At 41.0% G+C, this 19496-nt stretch overlaps 1 protein-coding gene across 1 annotated transcript; it reads right to left on the reverse strand.

Moving 5' to 3' along the window:
* Positions 1-1152: 1152 nt before the first annotated feature.
* Positions 1153-16652, reverse strand: tekt3 (tektin 3). The gene is made up of 8 exons (XM_007248744.3): positions 16517-16652; positions 14194-14798; positions 11821-11904; positions 11367-11437; positions 11067-11210; positions 5111-5333; positions 3047-3201; positions 1153-2178 (listed from the first exon to the last, which is right to left on the reverse strand). Exons 2-8 carry the CDS (start codon positions 14767-14769, stop codon positions 1962-1964), a joined length of 1470 nt encoding a protein of 489 aa, XP_007248806.1. The 5' UTR covers positions 14770-14798; positions 16517-16652; the 3' UTR covers positions 1153-1961.
* Positions 16653-19496: the final 2844 nt, after the last annotated feature.

Consider the following 19496-nt stretch of genomic DNA (forward strand, 5'->3'; position numbering starts at 1 on the left):
CAGTTTGATGGTTTGATGGTTTGTGATCATCCATCTTCCTCTTGATTATATTCCAGAGGTTTTCAATTTGGTAAAATCAAAGAAACTCATCATTTTTAAGTGGTATCTTATTTTACTATGAGTGAGTCTCCGTGAATGAAGAGCTTTCTTTCTGTTCTGTTCTATTGAGTAAAGAAGATAAAGTGAAAAGGAGCTCTGTGGAGGGGTGTGTGGTTTTAGGTGTAACTCAGAGAGTATCTTTACTGCTCATTTCTGAGGTGTGTTATAGTTTACTGAGCAGAAACCAGAGCACAATAAAAGAATATATGAATATGTGTTTAAACTGAAAACCTTTGACCATCTGCAGATATGGCTTTATCTAGAAGACGCCTAAGTCCTGAATGCTGGACGTGTTTCATAAAGTCCAAAATCTCAGCACTTTGTTTAAACAGTGAGTGTTTGAACGCCAGCATGTGGTTTAGATTGCTCTGTCGAAGTTCCTACTCAAACATATGTATGTCTGACTGAGTCTGTCTGCACATCTGTTTCTACAATGGCTGATTGAACTTCAGAAGGCCACAAGAAGAAGTGCTGCTCTTTTTTAGTCCATTCTGAGAAAAACAGTGGGACACTGAAGACTGTAATGGTCCTTGAAAGATGATGCTTGGGGAGTTTGTTTAGAAAGAGGAAGTTTGGAGACATTAAAGTCATTCAGCAAACATTATTTGTCAAGTAAAGAACACATTTTATGACACACATGACAGTCTCACAATGCCACATTCTGGAAAAAACAGACTTTAAGTAAAGAAATGTAACTTATTAGTGCCAATTCTGCATGTTACCTTTAGTTAGTTTTTATTCCTAATAATTTACTCCATTTTGGAAAAGCACTTCCAATGCTTGTTTCAGTTTGTTTTGGTTTATTCTCTTTGAGGTTATGATTGATTTCTGTCCACAGTACCTACATAGTAAATGAATAGTGAAGTGATCTAGACTATGAAGGAACACATAAAGAATCATGTACTGTAGTAACTTTTGCACCATGAGTGGCATAAAGTTATTCAAAAGCAGTGTGTAAGACTGGTGAAGGAGAACGTGATGCCAAGATGCATGAAAACTGTGATTAAAACCTATTCCACTAAATATTTATGAATATGAACTTGTTTTTCAGCCATTTCTCATTTTCTGTAAATAAATGCTCTAAATGACAATAATTTTAATTGGAATTTGGGAGAAATGTTGTCTGTAGTTTATAGAATAAAACAACAATGTTCATTTTACTCAAACATAAACCTATAAATAGCAAAATCAGAGAAACTGATTCAGAAACTAAAGTCATCTCTTCATTTTTCCAGAGCTGTATAATGTCATCAGAGAAAATTGAGGTTATTTTTTTATTTTCTTTACACACATGAATGAATTAAAAACTATAAAACTTTGTTTAGCTTACTTAACTGACTGTCTGCCTCTCTTTGTTTAAATTTTACTCTCCAAATGGCTTTAAATGAATGAAGTACCGTCCAAATAATAAGGTTTCTGTATTTCTTCACTTCCTGTATGCGTTGTTTCAAATTAAAAGCCCTCTGTAGTTTTTTGTTACTGTGATTTCATGATAATTCATACAATTCTCAAGCAGCACCATCAATAACTTTGCAGCACCATCGCAGTAAAATGAACATAGCAAAAGTAATGGACTTGTGTTCCTTCACATTTATTAAACCTAATTTCAAGTGTCACAGGAACATTTCACAACCAATTCCACAACCAACAACAACCAAAGAAATGGGTTTATGTTTGGATACATTTTAAAACAACTGTATATAATTGATATTAAACTTTGGTCAAACTGTATCCAGATGTTAATAATGCTTACTGTGAAGTTGTTTATCTGTACTGATATTAGAAGTAATATTTAAGATTAGGATTTAAAGTTTGAAAAGAAGGACCTAAATCATGTTAAAGAAAATGTTGGATCCTGTGGTTTAGGTATAGCCCACCAGACGTGGGGTGCTGGGGAAGCTTCTCCTCATGCTCATGCATTTCTCCTGATCCAGGAACAGGGAGTTGGCCTTGACTGAGATGTCATGCTCCAGAGTGACTTTAGTCTTCACCAGGTTCTGCAGAGTGTTCTCAGCCTCCGCCAGCCTCTCCCTCAGCTTATAGATCGAGTCCTCGATCTCCCTCACCTCACCCACCAGCCTAAAATAAAGAGAGATAGAGAGAGAGAGTAAGAGAGAGAGAGAGAGAACAAGATAAACCCATCATCAACTAGCCAATAAACTGTTATAGTGCCTCTATAAAATATAGAATATCATAGAAAAGTTACAATTATTTCAGTAATTCAGTTCAAAATGTAAAATTCTATATATTATATGAATGTATTAAACACAGAGTGATTTATTTTAAGTGTTTATTTTTTTATTGTTGATGATTATGGCTTACAGACAATGAAAACCCAAAAATCTGAGTCTAATTAGAATATTATAGTACTTATGGCAGTGTGGGCAGTGTGCCAAGTCCTGCTGGAAAATGAAATCTGCATCTCCATAAAAGTTCTGATTGGTGGAAACTTCAAACTAGACCTCAAGCAGTTTGGACTGTGTGTCTCTCCACTCTTCCTCCAGACTCTGCTCCCTTGATTTTGTTCGTTCAAATGAAATGTAAAATTTACTGATGATCAGTGATGGTTTGGAGAGACATGTCTGTCATCTGCTGGTGTTGATCCACTGTGTTTTATTATCAAGTCCAAAGTCAGAGCACAAAATCTTACAGCCCTTCATGCTTCTCTCTGCTGATAACTTTTATGGAGATGTGGATTTCATTTTCCAGCAGGACTTGACACATTGCCCACACTGCCAAAAGTACCATTTGGTCTTATATAATATTCTAAATTTCTGAGACACTGATTTTTGGGATTTCATTGGATGTAAGCCATAATAATCATCAACAATAAAAGAAAAGTTTCACATTTTAAACTTTTAAACAATTTTAAACAATGATATTTAAATGTTTCAACAGTGAAACTCTAAGGTTTAGTTCAGTTCTAATTGATTTTATAGGGCTCCACCTGTGGTGTGGATTGTCTCTACAGAGTTCTACGTTGGGTCGGCGGGTTCTCTCCTCCAGACGGGTCTGAGCCACTTTCAGAGGGTTCTCCTTATCTCGAATGGCTTTTTTCAAGGTTTCAATGAGCATCTCGGTCTGGAAGATCTCCTGAAGAGTCTGAAGGAGACAGAAAAGGAACATTTATATCTAAATATGATTTTATTTTTGAGATCAAGAGTGTGAAATGAAGAAATGAAGAGTTGAGGACATGGAGAAATCAGGAAACAGCAAACAGAAAAGCAGTTTTCTTGTGATCATTAGTCCTGAACATCTTTAAGATTGCCTTTAAGATGAAGTTAAGTTCTTCACTTTTTGCTTCCATAAATCATAAATCAGTTTGTCAGTTTTTTATACTGCCTTTTTCCCCCTTTTGCACATTTGATATAATCTGATTTTAGTCCAGTCGTCATGGCTCACAGCCCAGGTGACGGCGCTTTATTGGTGACCTCGTGCTTCTGATAAGAGCTATCCATCACTTCGTCCAACCGAAGGGCCTGAGAGCCTGACTGTGGCCTTCAGTTAAACCTCTGTACAATAGTGCTCACTGTGTGTTATCACGCACACATGGTTCTACAGGCACATCATTTCCAGCCATGATCTCTTTAGGCGAAAGAATTTAACAGAAAACCCTGTTTCTCCCATTTTTAAATGCCTGTGCTCGTAATGTGATTACAGCCGAGGCATCCGAGTTTAGAACACCATGATCCAATCATGAAGGTGGGCTCGGGGATTCCTGAGGTTGTGGCTTTTGTAGAATTGAAGAATCTGGGTTAATGTGCTTCCAAACGGCTTGTTTCTGTCATTCATCATTAACTGGTGATTCGCTAAGCTGTGAAAGAAGCTCTATTTGTTGATTTATTACAGGAAACGGCATCAAAACGCATCTTCTTGACAAGATTTATAATACACTGCTTCACAATTGGAAAGCAGCTGGTCGTCGTTAACATCGGATTAAACTGAATAACCCCTAGATTAACCCTCGGATTTTACTTATTTTCTTTAAACTAAAAAGTTTACATTTTTAAATATAGTTTTCTTTGTGTCTCCTAAGTAAAAGTGTTTTTCTCATCATTTTGTGGAAAAACTCTTTATTATAATATTTATATTTGTTGTTATTATTAGCAGCTGGAAATAAACATCTAGTTTAGTAAATCAGGTTTGTTATTAGTTGGAATATTACTAGCCATATTGGCCCTGATACAAATACTGAAAGGTATAGGCTGCTCTGAGTGTCAAGTTTTTAATAATTTAATCTACATGTTTCCTAGAGGTGTGATTATTGATTATCAAGAAAAATAAAATAAATCCGCCTGATGCCGTTTCTCCATGTATTTTGTCAAAGTAAAAATGAATAAGCCATGTAATGAACTATGTATCATCAATATTCTTATGCTTTCAACTCATAAACACTCTAGTCTAAACATTTTTGAAAAGATATCTTAGGTGTGAATATATTTAAAGTCTATACATTCAAAAATAATAAATAAAACTGGCGCTTGGTAAAATTTTGAGCAAAACATGATCAGTTCCAGGAAAATATAACAATTCTGCTTCCTTTTACATTTTAAATAATTCTATTTTTGAGCAGTCGTATGTCCTCTGGAGTAAAAGAGATCAGGGCATGTGTCTGTCTGATATAATTACTGTGTTATAAGACCTGAAAGAGGAACTGAAAACAAAAACGAAGTAAAAACTCACCAAAACAGCCTAGAGTTCAAAGAGTTAAAGCGAAATATATTTTCTTCTGTTTGAGAATGAATAGTACTACACCAACTACTCTAAATATTTCCTAAATTATGCTGTACTCAACCACAATGCATGCACAATGCGCGAAATGATCCTTCACCAACACATGGTGAAATGTAACAGTAATGACTGATTTCTGAATGAACCGCAGTCCTAAATGAAAGCCCTAGTAGTGTTCTAAGAACCATGCTGTGGTTTAGAGGGTCTTTTATCATGGTTCTTATGTTTAGACAAGGTTAAACAAGGACACACGAAGGCAACCGAGAACCAGGAACCCAACCTTCGCCAAATGAGTCTGCAGGCTGTTCTTGGCCTCAGCCATTTCAGATATGCGGTTGGTGAAGGACACGTTGGCGGAGTTGAACTGGTTCCACATCTCGTTCGCGGTGGTGTTGAGGAGAACCTCGATCTCGTCTCGGAGTTTGTGGGATGTGGATCGTTCGCTCTGAGAGAGCAGGATGTTGTCGTCCGTGAATTTGGACCAGGAATCGGGTAAACTCAGGCTGGAGAGTAAGAGAGAAATAACAGTGTGTAAGAGACAGAATTAATCCTTTAACATCAGGTCTAGACACCCATTCTTTACTTCCTTAACTAGAAATAGAAACTTAAATTTGGTTTTAGATTGACCTCTGGATGTAAATAAATGGATGTTTATTATTATGCAACACTGCAAGCAATTGTTGTACAACTGGTAGCAAAAAAATCACTGTAAATCTAGACTACCATATTTTTCGCACTATAAGGTGCACCAGATAATAAGGCACATTATCAATAAACTTCTATTTTCTGGTCTATTTTTTAATACATAAGGTGCACCGGATTATAAGGCGCATTTAATGTGACACTAGTAAGAAACAGGGGTGTCACCATGTTTTTCTTCTAATATAGCAGTTAAAGCTAAGCTAAGTTAAGTTAAGTAAACTGTAATTAAAAAGAAAACATTTCAGATGTGTCAGACAAGTTAAAAGAATGTTGGATGTTAATCTACACATATTTGTCTCCTGAAAACTGTTTATTTGGGTGAGTAAAGCACTTCCGTTTTTTTACTATAAGCTTAGATTGACAGATTTCCACTAAAGCATTAGCATTAGCATTAGTGGCTAATGACACCTGACAGAGCGTGTTCTGGTAAGCCAGGGCAATATTAGCTAGCGGTTCATCCCACATAGCTTGTTTTAAAAACCGTGAACATGTTGCCTACAGTCTTGTATGCAGTACTCAGCTCTGAATAGCAAAAAAGCTAGCGCTGTGGTTTGCACCAAATGCTAATACTGCTCCAGCAGTGCTAGCCAGGGGGTTAGAAGAAGGGTAAAGGCTGATAATACTCATCTTGGCCAAAAACGGCCAAAAAGCTAGCACTTATCATGGTTAGCAGCTAATGCTAATACTGCTGGAGAACTAAAATGAAACTCCTGTATAACTCTGTACTTCAGCAGAGTGGCTTTACTGCTCCTTAATACCTGACTGGTAGAATTCATACATGTGCAACACCGGATTATAAGGCGCACTGATGATTTTGGGGAATTAAATGGTTTTAAATGCACCTTATAGTGCGAAAAATACAGTAAATGTTTATTATTTAATATCAAATCTTTATTGATTTGAGAACATTACTTAAAAATTTGCTCAGAGCGTGATTTCAATGCATAGGCATTAAAAGCATAATATTAAAAAAAAAAAAAAAAAAATCTTGACAAATGCTGAGGCATCATGGCAAAGGTACAGGCGATTGTGTCATCCACACTGTGGAGCACAAAGTAACCAAAAGTTAATGAGATTCAGATCCAGTGATCAATAACGCTGCAGACTTCTGTCTCCTGTGTGGTTTTCCATTAGTATAGAGATGGGTCTGTCCTGATCCCTGCTCTAACAGTGCAGTAGAAATGCAGACCTCAGTATGGGGATTAAATACACCTTATTAATCGCTTATAGGGCCCTATTTTAGCTTATTTTACTTTAAACGCATGCAATATATTGCCAAAAGTATTTGCTCGCCCATCTAAATCATTAAACTCAAAAGCAGCAGCAGCTAGGCATGCTGACTGCTTCTACAAACATAAGGTGATAGGATGCAGCACCTGTGCAACAAGTCCAGTCGTGAAATTTCACTACTCACAACTGTCAGTGATTATATAACACAGTGGAAGCGACTGGAAACGTCTTCAATGTCTTCTTCAATGTAAAATTTTTAATGTAAAAAATCATTAAAAGAAAGAAATGAGAAGAGGTGAGTCAAAACTTCTGACCGGTACTGTATTTGATGACAAATAATTATATATATGTATTGTAAATGAAAGCTATATTATATACAGAGGTGGAAAAAGTACTGAAAATTGTAATTTGGTAAAAGTACGGTTACTTTGCTAAAATTCTAGTCAACTAAAAGTAAACGTACCCATCTAAAAATTGACTCGAGTAAAAGTAAAAAAGTACTCAATTTAAAATGTACTTAGAGTAAAAGTTACATAGTTACTTTTATTTATTTTATATTTACATAAATTCAATCTTTTTAAATAATTATTATTCTACACAATAATTTAGACCTTTCACGCAGTATTTGTTCAAACCAACCCATAAAACATTTTCAGTGGCATAGTGTTACAAGGGAGTCGGAGGGGTGTGAAGGAGGAGGAGGACGTAAGTGCAAAGATATTTATTATAATTAAACAGACAAGATAAATCAAAATAAACAAAACGCGGGTAACGCAAAAACAAGGCTTGGATGATATAAACAAGAAACACAGACTAAGAAACTAAGACAAGGAAACATACGGGTAGCAAGGATACATACTGGATACTGGATACAAGATACAAAAGACAAAATACAAAAGACTCGACACTGAACATTCAAACAGAGGGGCTTAAATACAGGAGGGGAGTGAGAAACACCTGGGCTTGGATGACGAGGGGGCGGGGTTACAAACAGGACACAGGTGAGAACACTAATGGTTAGGACGGGACTAGGGCGGGGCTAGGGCGGAAACAGGTACAAAAAACTCAACACAAGCACATGGCAGGGAACACATGACAGGTAAACAGAGGGGCAGGAGCACTAGGGAACAAACGAGGGAGAAACATAACACAGACATGGGCTAAGGTGTAACATTACCCCCCCTCAACGGCGCCACTACCAGAGGCGCCGAGAGAGAGGGAACAGGGACTGGACAAAAGACTGGACAGGGGGCAGAGACTGAACAAACGACCTAACAGGAGACGGAGACTGGACAGGGAACGGAGACTGGGACTTGACAGGGGGCTCAGACTGAACAAACGACCTAACAGGGGACTGAGACTGGACAGGGGACAGAACAGGAGACGGAGACTGGACAGGGAACGGAGACTGGGACTGGACAGGGGGCTCAGACTGAACAAACGACTGGACTGGGGACTGAGACTGGACAGGGGACAAGGACTTGACAAAAGACTGGACACGGGGCTTACACTGGACAGAGGGCTGAGACTGGACAGAGGACAAGGACTGGACCAAAGACTGTACAGGGGGCTTAGACGGGACAGAGGGTTGGACACTAGACAGGAATGGAGACTGGACAGGGGGTTGAAACACAGACTGGACAGTGGCCGGGAACTGGGACTGGATAAGACTGGGCAGGGAAACTGGGACAATTACATGGACAGGGACGGACACAAACACAGTGACAGGGACGGGAACAGGAAAACCACCGGGGACAGGAATGGGAACAAACACAGACACCGGGACCAGGACAGGGAGAGACACGGGAACAAACATTGGTGGGTGCCCAGGACTGGCGAAAGTCTGTACGGAAGTCCAAGGAGCCAGCCTGGGCACAGTTCTGGGGGCAAAGACAGGGGGCCTTGGGGCAGGCCTGGGGGTATACAAAGTTCTGGGAGTGGGCACAGGGTCAGAGGCGGCCGGAGCCGCGGGCACAGGGTCAGAGACGGCCGGAGCCGCGGGCACAGGGTCAGAGGCGGCCGGAGCCGCGGGCACAGGGTCAGAGGCGGCCGGAGCCGCGGGCACAGGGTCTGGAGCAGTGGGTACCACGTGGGCGGCAGGCACTGCTGGTGCTGGAGCTGAGGCTGGAGCAGCGGGAGCTGCAGGAGCTGAGGCTGAGGCCGGAGGTGCTGGAGCTGGAGCTGTGGCAGCAGGTGCTGGAGCTGGAGCTGTGGCAGCAGGTGCTGGAGCTGGAGCTGTGGCAGCAGGTGCTGGAGCTGGAGCTGTGGCAGCAGGTGCTGGAGCTGGAGCTGTGGCAGCAGGTGCTGGAGCTGGAGCTGTGGCAGCAGGTGCTGGAGCTGGAGCTGTGGCAGCAGGTGCTGGAGCTGGAGCTGTGGCAGCAGGTGCTGGAGCTGGAGCTGTGGCAGCAGGTGCTGGAGCTGGAGCTGTGGCAGCAGGTGCTGGAGCTGGAGCTGTGGCAGCAGGTGCTGGAGCAGAGGCTGGAGCAGCGGGAGCTGCTGGCGCTGGAGCTGAGGCTGGAGCAGCGGGAGCTGCTGGCGCTGGAGCTGAGGCTGGAGCAGCGGGAGCTGCTGGTGCTTGAGCAGGCGCGGCGGGTGCGGCTTGAGCAGGCGCGGCGGGTGCGGCTTGAGCAGGCGCGGCGGGTGCGGCTTGAGCAGGCGCGGCGGGTGCGGCTTGAGCAGGCGCGGCGGGTGCGGCTTGAGCAGGCGCGGCGGGTCTAGGAGCTCGTGACCTGGGAGTAGGCACAGGAGCAGAGGCTGGACCCCCAGGCACAAGAACTGGGGTAACAGCAGGCACAGAGTCAGAGGCGGCCGGGGCCGCGGGAACTGGGTCAGAGGCGGCCGGGGCCGCGGGAACTGGGTCAGAGACGGCCGGGGTCGCGGGAACTGGGTCAGAGGCGGCCGGGGCCGCGGGAACTGGGTCAGAGGCGGCCGGGGCCGCGGGCACAGAGTCAAAGGCGGCCGGAGCCGCAGGCAGCGCTGATTCAGAGGCGGCGGGAGCCGCGGGCAGCGCTGATCCAGAGGCGGTGGGTCCTGCTGGCGAAGAAGCCGCTTCAGCGGGAGCTGAGAGTGCGGCTGCCGCCAAGATCCGGACAGGAGCCGCAGACTCAGCAGTGGGCGTGGCTGAAAACACCGGACCGGAGCTTGCTTCCGGAGCAGGAGTCGAAAACCCGGAATCCAGCCGGGCTGTACAGCTGGGATCCGGCCGAGCTTGAGAGCTGGTAGGCGGCCGGGCTTGAGAGCTGGAAGGCGGCCGGGCTTGAGAGCTGGAAGGCGGCCGGGCTTGAGAGCTGGAAGGCGGCCGGGCTTGAGAGCTGGAAGGCGGCCGGGCTTGAGAGCGCGGTGGAGTTAGCAGGCTAGCTAGCTTAGCTGTAGCTGGGCTGACGAGCTCCAAGCCAAGGAGAGGCGCCGGGAGCGGTTCATCTCCCCGAATTTGCTCGGCGAGGAACCGCAGATATTCGAGGTCCGCCTTCCTCGTAGCCTGCCACCTTGCTACGTCCATATTTTAGGTCGAGTCTTATGTTACAAGGGAGTCGGAGGGGTGTGAAGGAGGAGGAGGACGTAAGTGCAAAGATATTTATTATAATTAAACAGACAAGATAAATCAAAATAAACAAAACGCGGGTAACGCAAAAACAAGGCTTGGATGATATAAACAAGAAACACAGACTAAGAAACTAAGACAAGGAAACATACGGGTAGCAAGGATACATACTGGATACTGGATACAAGATACAAAAGACAAAATACAAAAGACTCGACACTGAACATTCAAACAGAGGGGCTTAAATACAGGAGGGGAGTGAGAAACACCTGGGCTTGGATGACGAGGGGGCGGGGTTACAAACAGGACACAGGTGAGAACACTAATGGTTAGGACGGGACTAGGGCGGGGCTAGGGCGGAAACAGGTACAAAAAACTCAACACAAGCACATGGCAGGGAACACATGACAGGTAAACAGAGGGGCAGGAGCACTAGGGAACAAACGAGGGAGAAACATAACACAGACATGGGCTAAGGTGTAACACATAGGTTCCTATGATACATTTTTTTTTTTTTTACCGTAATAAGCATTGCTAGGAAAAGTTTAGCTGCACTGCCATGGAGAACAAAACTTTGTTACTTAGTAATGGGGAGTTTTCCAATGTAGTGAAGTAAATTACTTGGGTCAAAATAAGCTTGAGTAAAAATAAAATTACCTGTTTTAAAAACTACTTTAAAAATGACAAATTACTCATAAAATCTAATCAATTACAGTCCTGTGAGTAAATGTAATTCATTACTTTCAATTGCTATAAAACTCACGATGGATCGAGGCGATCGATGCCTCTGTAGTAGCTGATTCCATCTGAAGTGTTCCTCATCTGGTGACACCTGTCGTCGATCCGCTGAGCCGTTACCTTATCATTCAGATCTCTCTCTAGTTCATGCTGAGCTGCTCGATTTGACCTATGAAAACACACACCAACACACACACACACCAACACACCAACACACACACACCGACACACACACAGCAATCACTACATGCTCCTTAATCGCTGCTCAGAGTGATTTCAGGCACAGATTAAAGACTAGCTGTTAAAATGTTTAGCTAGAACTCACGCTAGCTGAGCGATAGCCTTGTCCAGACTCCTCCTCATCCTCTCCTGACACGACTTTATCACCTCCACTTCCTGAAAAAAGAGATGTAAGGATATATGAGCGTTCACTGTTTTTAAAGAGCACACTGTGAGGCAGTTTTCCAGGCAGAGATTAAGTCTAGACATAGACTAAAAGAGATACTGCATGTAACCTAGGAATAGGCTTGATAACTGTCTAGGAAAACAACACTTCAGGTTTTGATTTGAAAATATAAAGCCATTAATAGCTTAAATCTATTCATTTGACTTAATAAAACATACCAGTCCTGATTACAGTTTTTATAAACATTTCCTAAACCTTAAAAAACACATTTATTGGGATGATTTCTGCCTCTATATGTGTGGATGATGTTTTCATGTACTTTAGGAATACTGAAGTGCTGACTTCAGATGAATTGAATTAAGCTGGACTTTACCTTGATCAGGTCTTTTTCTACACCATCATGAACGAGGTCAATGGACATTCTCTTCTCTCTGTGGAACAGGCATTCTTGCGACGTCTGAAAAATAAACAGAAGACCATTGGTGACATGGAGGCCTAAATCCTGCGATTGAACAACTTTACACCAAAATGCCTGGTGTCTCTGTTATTGCCACTTCAGACTAAAATGCTACCACTGCACTATGTAACTTTGGTGAAGCAGAAGCGTGTAATACTGCATAAAATTAGTACAATTTTAATACACATATACACTGTAAAACCCAATAATATCACTAAACTCAAAACTTGTGTTGCAACCGTTTTGTTTTATCATAGTAATTGTACTTTGAATGTGATGGTCAGGTCAATACAATTTGTAGATTTGTTTTTAGTCTTCTTCTTTATTTACTTCAAGTATTTGTTTTAAATACTAATAGAACAGTAGAAGATGAAATAAAATGTTATAAAGTAAAGCCAGTGGAAATAAAGCTGTCAATGGCGACAGACTAAATTCAACAGTATTGGTTGATTCAACTTACAGATCTCTGTTTGAATGTACAGTATATGTGGCCACAGATGTTCACTTATCTCAAAATAGTTTAGTAATGTATGAAATATCTTATTTTTATGTAAAACAGGCTTTATTTATTTGAGTTCAGAAAAATAGCGGGTTTACAGTGTCCTGGTGCTACTTAGACACATCATCAGTGGAAACCCAGAAACCCTAATGCAAGGCCCTCTCTGTGTCCTCTATGCTCCCAGCTCTCCCTCCTGCCCTGCCCTGTCCCCAAACCCATACATCACCCAGTGCCCCTCCCAAACTACCTCTTACTTTTTTATAGCATTTTTCAAATTTGAGCTGAGGATAGAATCAGCTAAAATTAGGCTGTTTAGTGCTGCTTTAAGTGGAAATGGAAAAAAGCAATCCTTATGAAGACACTGGGATTAAAATACCAAGATCTACAATCAGATCTATTCTCAAAGATAAATGTGCTACTTAGACGAATCTAAAGTATAAAACAGATTCTGGTTTGTTTAATATTTTTTGTTTACTAAATAATTTTTTATGTGTTCCTGTATAGGTTTAATATAGTCTTCGATATGAAATTTACAATGTAAAAAATTGAATCATGTTCACTGGAGACACTGACCGGTAGAGTAGCGTCTTACGCTCCTCAGGTATCTGTTACCTAACTGTCTATAAGAAAACAGAGTGTAAGCCGAACCATCTTCACCTGCTTCTGGAACTCTACCCAGATCACTGTGACAGAGTCACGCTGAATAATCACCACCCGGGCTCTTCCTGTTTCGCTGATTTTCACTGTTACCTAGCAACAGACGTCTAGTCATTACGAAAATAACGACAACAAAAAACGCTAATGGATGATTCCTAATTACAGGATATAACGGTGCTTATTACACTGTGCTGGTTATGTGCAGATTTACCTCTGCGAACTGCCGATTTACAGATTTACCTCATAGGAATGACTCATATGGCCTTATATATCTTGTTGCCTCACCTTAATAAGTCATCCTCTAGTAGTTCTGGCTACACAATGTCCCCTTTGGGTCTCCATAAAATATAGTAAAATAATTTGTATTATTGGACCTAAATAAAATGTCCCTTAATTACATTGTATCCAAATTTCATAACTCTCCTATTGAGACAATTTTCATCTCTATCTTATTACTGAATCATTAACACTGACCTTTAAATTTTATGGGTTCTTTTTTCACCTCCTGGATGAGTTGTCCATGCCCTTTTGGAATAATTTCCGTCGGCCGGCCACTACTAAGAAAGTAAAGGCCTCCATACCATACTCATACCTGACGGTCATCAGATCTCAAGTAGAACCTGGACTTGTCTTTCATGACAACACTGCCTAAATGGGCCAGATTCTCCCTTTTTTAATGATTTACCTTGTTTCAAAGTCTGTTCACTGGGCATGATGTCTTTGTGTGTATCACAGATGCATGTTAGGCAGTCAAAGATCTCTCATCAAGAGGTACACTACCCAAAATAAGCCTCTAAGTATCTGCCTGAGGCAAAACTGCTTGAAAAACACTGGACCAGCAAACCCAGTGAGCAGTGAGTGATGTGTGCTTGGGCACGGATTGTTTAAATGCAGTGTGAGTGCAGGCCAGACAGGCAGTGGGGAGGGGGCAGAAGGGATACACCTTTAAAATGTGGGTCTGTATTAATAGCTATGTTTTAAGTAAAGCTTTTATAAAGATGTTTTGATCCCACAATCAAAAAACACCCTAGATAAAAGTATGATTGTAACACCCCAATGTTTCTGAAAGCCAAAAGAGGGTGATATGTTACTAAATATTTGAAAAGCAGTGGATTTTTTCTATAGTAAAATACCTGCAGTGGCCCCTCGGTCTCGGCGAGCGCTCTCTCCAGCCTCCTCTTCACCTCGGTTAGCGCTGCTATCTCTGACACCATGTTATCGATCTCGTGGTGCAGCTCAGACCTCCAGAAGGTGATGTCGTTCAGCCTCTCTCCGAGGTTCTTGCTGGTGCTCTCCTGTGTCCAGCGGGTGATCTGGTCTCGGTCCTGGATCAGTCTGAGCGTATCCCTCCGCAGCCTCTCCGCGCTGTTCCTGGACGACTCGGACTCCCTGTAGTTGTTGTAGTTGGATTTGAACCAGTCGTCCGGCATGTAGCGCGTGCTCATCGCCGCCCTGTTGGAGGGGTAGAACATGGTCTTGGCCCGGACCAGCTCCAGGTTGTCTCTCTGGGAGGAGGACAGGATGGAGGGAATAGCACTTCCGCTCCTGAAGTAGGTGTTAGTCCTCCAGGGCATGTTGGCGTTCTGGTTGGCGGTTAAGGCTGGCGGGAAGTTCCTGTAGCTGGACGCTGTGGTGGAAATGGCAGGTAGGAAGTTGCTGGTCTTGGGCCGCGTGTACGTGGCCGTCTGCGTGGATCCAATCAGCTCCATGTGTCAATCAAAAACGTTACGATACTTTCCTTATAAGAGGAGAGAGGGAAACGTAAGATAGTAAAAGAATGGCTTTTTCTCAGTCAGCTTCATAAGGTAGAGTCACCTGGAATTCAGGCTTTCAGTTAACAGCTGTGCTGAACTCATCAAGAGTTAATTACTTGAATTTCTTGTCTCTTAATGTTACGGGACGTTTAGGGAACGGACCCAAGTGCAGAGGAAAAACCTGTGAGAACAGGCTTTAAATTAAAGTGGCTGTATGCCAAAAGAAACAAATATGTTTAAATTGAAAATAAATGTTTATTGTTTTAGTAAGGGAAATAATAAAATGCAACTGATAGAAGGGAATTTGTTGAAGTGAATTTGCACACCACGGGGGGAAAACTGCTGATAACAGAAATTGCACCCTTAAGAGTGCTAGTAGGGAAAAAGGCGGGAAAACAAACAAAGGAGACACCACATGTGGTGTGGCTCAAACTAAAAAGCTTTTCCCAGAAACTCAGACAACTGAAATAAGTGTTTCCTTCTCTTTTTCTTTTATACAAAATAAAAGGGGTTTAACTTTAACTTTGCTTTGCTTTTCTTTGCTTTTCTTTACTTTTCTTTGTTGTTCTTTGCTGGCTGGTGCAACCTTACCGGTCACCTCTCAAAAAAGGTGTGACAAAGGGAAGCAGGAAACACAGCCTTAAATACAGGAACCTGCAGGTGAAGCTAATTAGCATTAATTACCCCTGGAACTCTGGGGATGAGTGCCTCGCTGCTGCCGCGTTCTGCTGGCAGCTGATGGTGCAGGCTGAATCCTTACACTTAATAAAGTGTTTGAGAGCATCAGTTAAAGTAAAGAAGTGAAGAGGTAGAGTTACAGGTATACAGTGAATAGTGAATACTTGAGTAATGTTCTAATCCAGATTATGAGAAGAAAAAAATACTCAACTAAGTAAAGAAAAAAAAATCAGTCAATACGAAACATTTCAAGAACTTTGAAAGTATCCTCAAGTGCAGTAACTGCAAAGACCATCAAAAACATTATGATGAAACTAGCACTCATCAGGACCTTTCAGGAAATTAACAGTATTTTGGTTTGTTTAACACTGTTTTTAAGTTACTATATGATTATGTGTTCCTTCATAGTCTGATAGATCACTTCACTATTCATTTACTATGTAGAAAAAAAAATAAAAGTAAAACATAGAATAAGGAGGTGTGTCCAAACTTTTGACTGGTGCTAACTAAAAAGAAAAGGAAAGAAAAACACACCTCACACCTATGCTGGTCAAGAGCTACTGTAAGCTGGCTAACCGGTTTAACCAGTTTAACCACCTTGAGCTGGCCATGTTTTATCATATCCTTATCAAAAGAAAACAATTAAATTAAGCTTTATTTAATCTCAAAAAAGATGATTTAGTGGAAGTCAAATTGAATGCAAAATAAACCCAAATTAATCAAGAATATATTTAATATATTATAATGGCTCCCTGCAAATGGCAATATAAGACTATAATATGTAGAACTCTTAAGTTTCTTAGCTTATAGATGATTTTATGCATTTTAGGTCCAATATAGAACTAAAATTGTATTATTACAGTATAATAACTGTATTATAACATGATTCAATGTGTGAAATAATCGTGTTTAAGCACTAAATACATATATAACCCTAGGAGTTTGTTAAGAGTAACAGTATAAAGTATAGTATACTTTGTAATCAATGAAAATCCAAGCAACAAGAGAGGTTAAAGATTCTTACCTGTCCTTCCTGGTGGTCTCAGGTGTTTTGAAGCTGTGGAGACGTGCTACCTGGCTGGACCACAGCGCACCTTTAGAGTACCTGGATAAATGCACCCAGAGAGCCTCCACTGTGTGTTACTGCATTATTGATAGACAGACACTCTGACCAGTCAGACCAGCTCAGGCTTAAGTGAGTCAAATCCTCATTAGCCAAAGAGTTACCTGAGTGGCCGTTGCCAAGGTAGAGAAGCAGGTTTTCAAATCAATAGGAAACCTCTTCACGTTATATACAGGGGCATTAAAAATGATTTGTGCCCTACAGTTTTCAGGTTTTTGCTTTTTTGTCACACTGACACTTTTCTCATTATCAAGCAAACTTTAATATCAGACAAAAAGATATCCTGAGTGAATATAAAAATCACTTTTTTAAATTATAATTTTATTTATTAAAGGAAAAAAAAAATATCCAAACCAATCTAGCCCTGTGTAAACTTACAGTAATAACTTGGTTGTGCCACCCTTGGCCGCAACAACTGCAATCAAGCTTTATATCTCTGTGGAGGAATTTTGTTTCACACTTCTTTACCGAATTGTTTCAATTCAGACACATTGGAGGATTTTCCAGCGACTCAATCTCAAGACTTTATAGGGGCCACTCCAAAACCTTCATTTAGTTTATGTTTTTAATCCATTCAAGGATGGACTTATTTGTGAGCTTTGGGTCGTTGTCCTGCTGCAGAACCCAAGTATGAGATCACTAAGGAACAGATGGACAGACATTCTCCTTCAGGATTGTCTGGTAAACAGCAGAATTACTGGTTCCAGCAATTACAGCAAGTTGTCCAGGTCCTGAAGCAGCACTACCACCACCATGTTTTACATAAGTTCAGTATGATGTTATTTTTCTGAATTTATGTGTTTTATGAGTTTCACACTTGATGTAACGGGACACACACCTTCAAAGAATATTTTTCCCAAGCCATGTGGATCAACAACATATTAGTTGGCAAATGTGAGACGGGTGATTGTGGTCTTTTTTGGTCAGCAGCGTTTTTTTTATCTTGGAATTCTCCCATGGAGACCATTTTTGTCTCTATCTTATCTTTTCTAATCATTAACTCCGATCTCTAAATGTTCTGGATTCTTTTGGATCCTCACAGATGAGTTGTCCATGCCCTCTCTTATCCAGATGTTACACTACCCAAAAGAAGCTTCTGAGTGTCTTGATATGCTTGCTCCATGCTCGCTGTATGTTCCAGTGGCATATTTTTGTAATTATTATTAATTGTTTTATTTTCCTGCTAATTAGTACCCAGAATAACGTTCCTCGCCTATTTTAACAAGCCTTCCTGCTGAAAGACTCTACCTCAGTCCAGATGCAGAGGAAGAGGAGGAATTTTGGTGCAGGAGAGACCATAACACATACAGTACTCCTCATGTGTGCTGTAGGGGTGTGCACATATGAACAGGAAGCCCAGTTGGATATTTAAGTGTGTGTGTTCATGTGTGTGTGTGTGTGTGTGTGTATATATTTTTTGGTCAGCAGCGTTTTTTTTATCTTGGAATTCTCCCATGGAGACCATTTTTGTCTCTATCTTATCTTTTCTAATCATTAACTCCGATCTCTAAATGTTCTGGATTCTTTTGGATCCTCACAGATGAGTTGTCCATGCCCTCTCTTATCCAGATGTTACACTACCCAAAAGAAGCTTCTGAGTGTCTTGATATGCTTGCTCCATGCTCGCTGTATGATCCAGTGGCATATTTTTGTAATTATTATTAATTGTTTTATTTTCCTGCTAATTAGTACCCTTTCTATCAATCTCTATACAGTCATTGGGTTGTATTTCTGATCTGTATAAAGTGCTGATACAGGAGATCTGCATGTGTGGGTCTTGGACCCCCTGGTGCGTCTCTGTATGGATCTCTTTTGGCCGCCGCTCACCCAGAACCAATGGTTTAGCTGTCACACAATCCAGTCATGCCAAATGAATCACCCATGAAAACAAAAGATAGCTGAGGCAACTGGGCACACACACACACACACACACACACACACACACACACTGGGCTTACACAATGACTGCTTTCACACATCACTGGGAATCAACTGTTGCTGCACAGCTGATATTCTGTTATATTATTCTGCTGTATAATTAACAGTTCTGCTAATATCTCCAGTATCTGTTAACCCTTTCAGACCCTGCATATTTTACAATCAACATACGGTATTCTCTTTTCTTCAGAAAGGTTTATATCACTATAAACACTATTTGAGAGCTGTTGTCCATCAGAATAGTTCATGAACCAGCCACTGAAAAAGTAACATATGAAAAATACAAGCCAATAAAGTAGAAACCTAGCCCCGCCCACTGCACTGGAATTAAACAGCAACTTAACCATTATTGGAAGCACTAGAGCACTAAAATAAGGTATTGTAAGAAATAATTTGTACTAATTTAATGTGATTTAAAACACTTATTTTCCTGTTTAGGGATGCCTTGGGAAATAAAACATGTTATTATTAAATATTAAATAAAAAGTTCAAGGCGCTTCAAGTATGCCTTAAATAAGTTGTAGCACCATGGCAGGGTGTTTGTGTTTTTGTGATATGCAGGTATATCAATATATATTGATACATGAACCAAAACAAATACATAGTATTAATAAAACTATTTGACCAAATCAGCCCTATATATAGGCTTTAATACTTTAATATTTTTATTTATTTATTTATTTATTACGTTTATACTTAAAAAAGGAGGTCAGTCAATCCAAAAAATTCTAAAACTTTCCAAATATCCTCAAGTGCAGTCGCAAAAAACATCAGAAATGTTATGATGAAACTGGTGCTCAACAGGAGCACCCCAAGAAAGAAATGCCACTGTTGCATCTGTTGCACAAGATAAGTTCATCAGTGTTACCAGCCTTATAAATTACCATCTATTATTTTTAATATATAAATAATTTGAACACCTTTTTAGTGTATTCTTTTAAGG

The sequence above is a fragment of the Astyanax mexicanus genome, chromosome 15, assembly GCF_023375975.1.
Source record: "Astyanax mexicanus isolate ESR-SI-001 chromosome 15, AstMex3_surface, whole genome shotgun sequence".
Lineage (NCBI taxonomy): Eukaryota > Metazoa > Chordata > Actinopteri > Characiformes > Acestrorhamphidae > Astyanax > Astyanax mexicanus.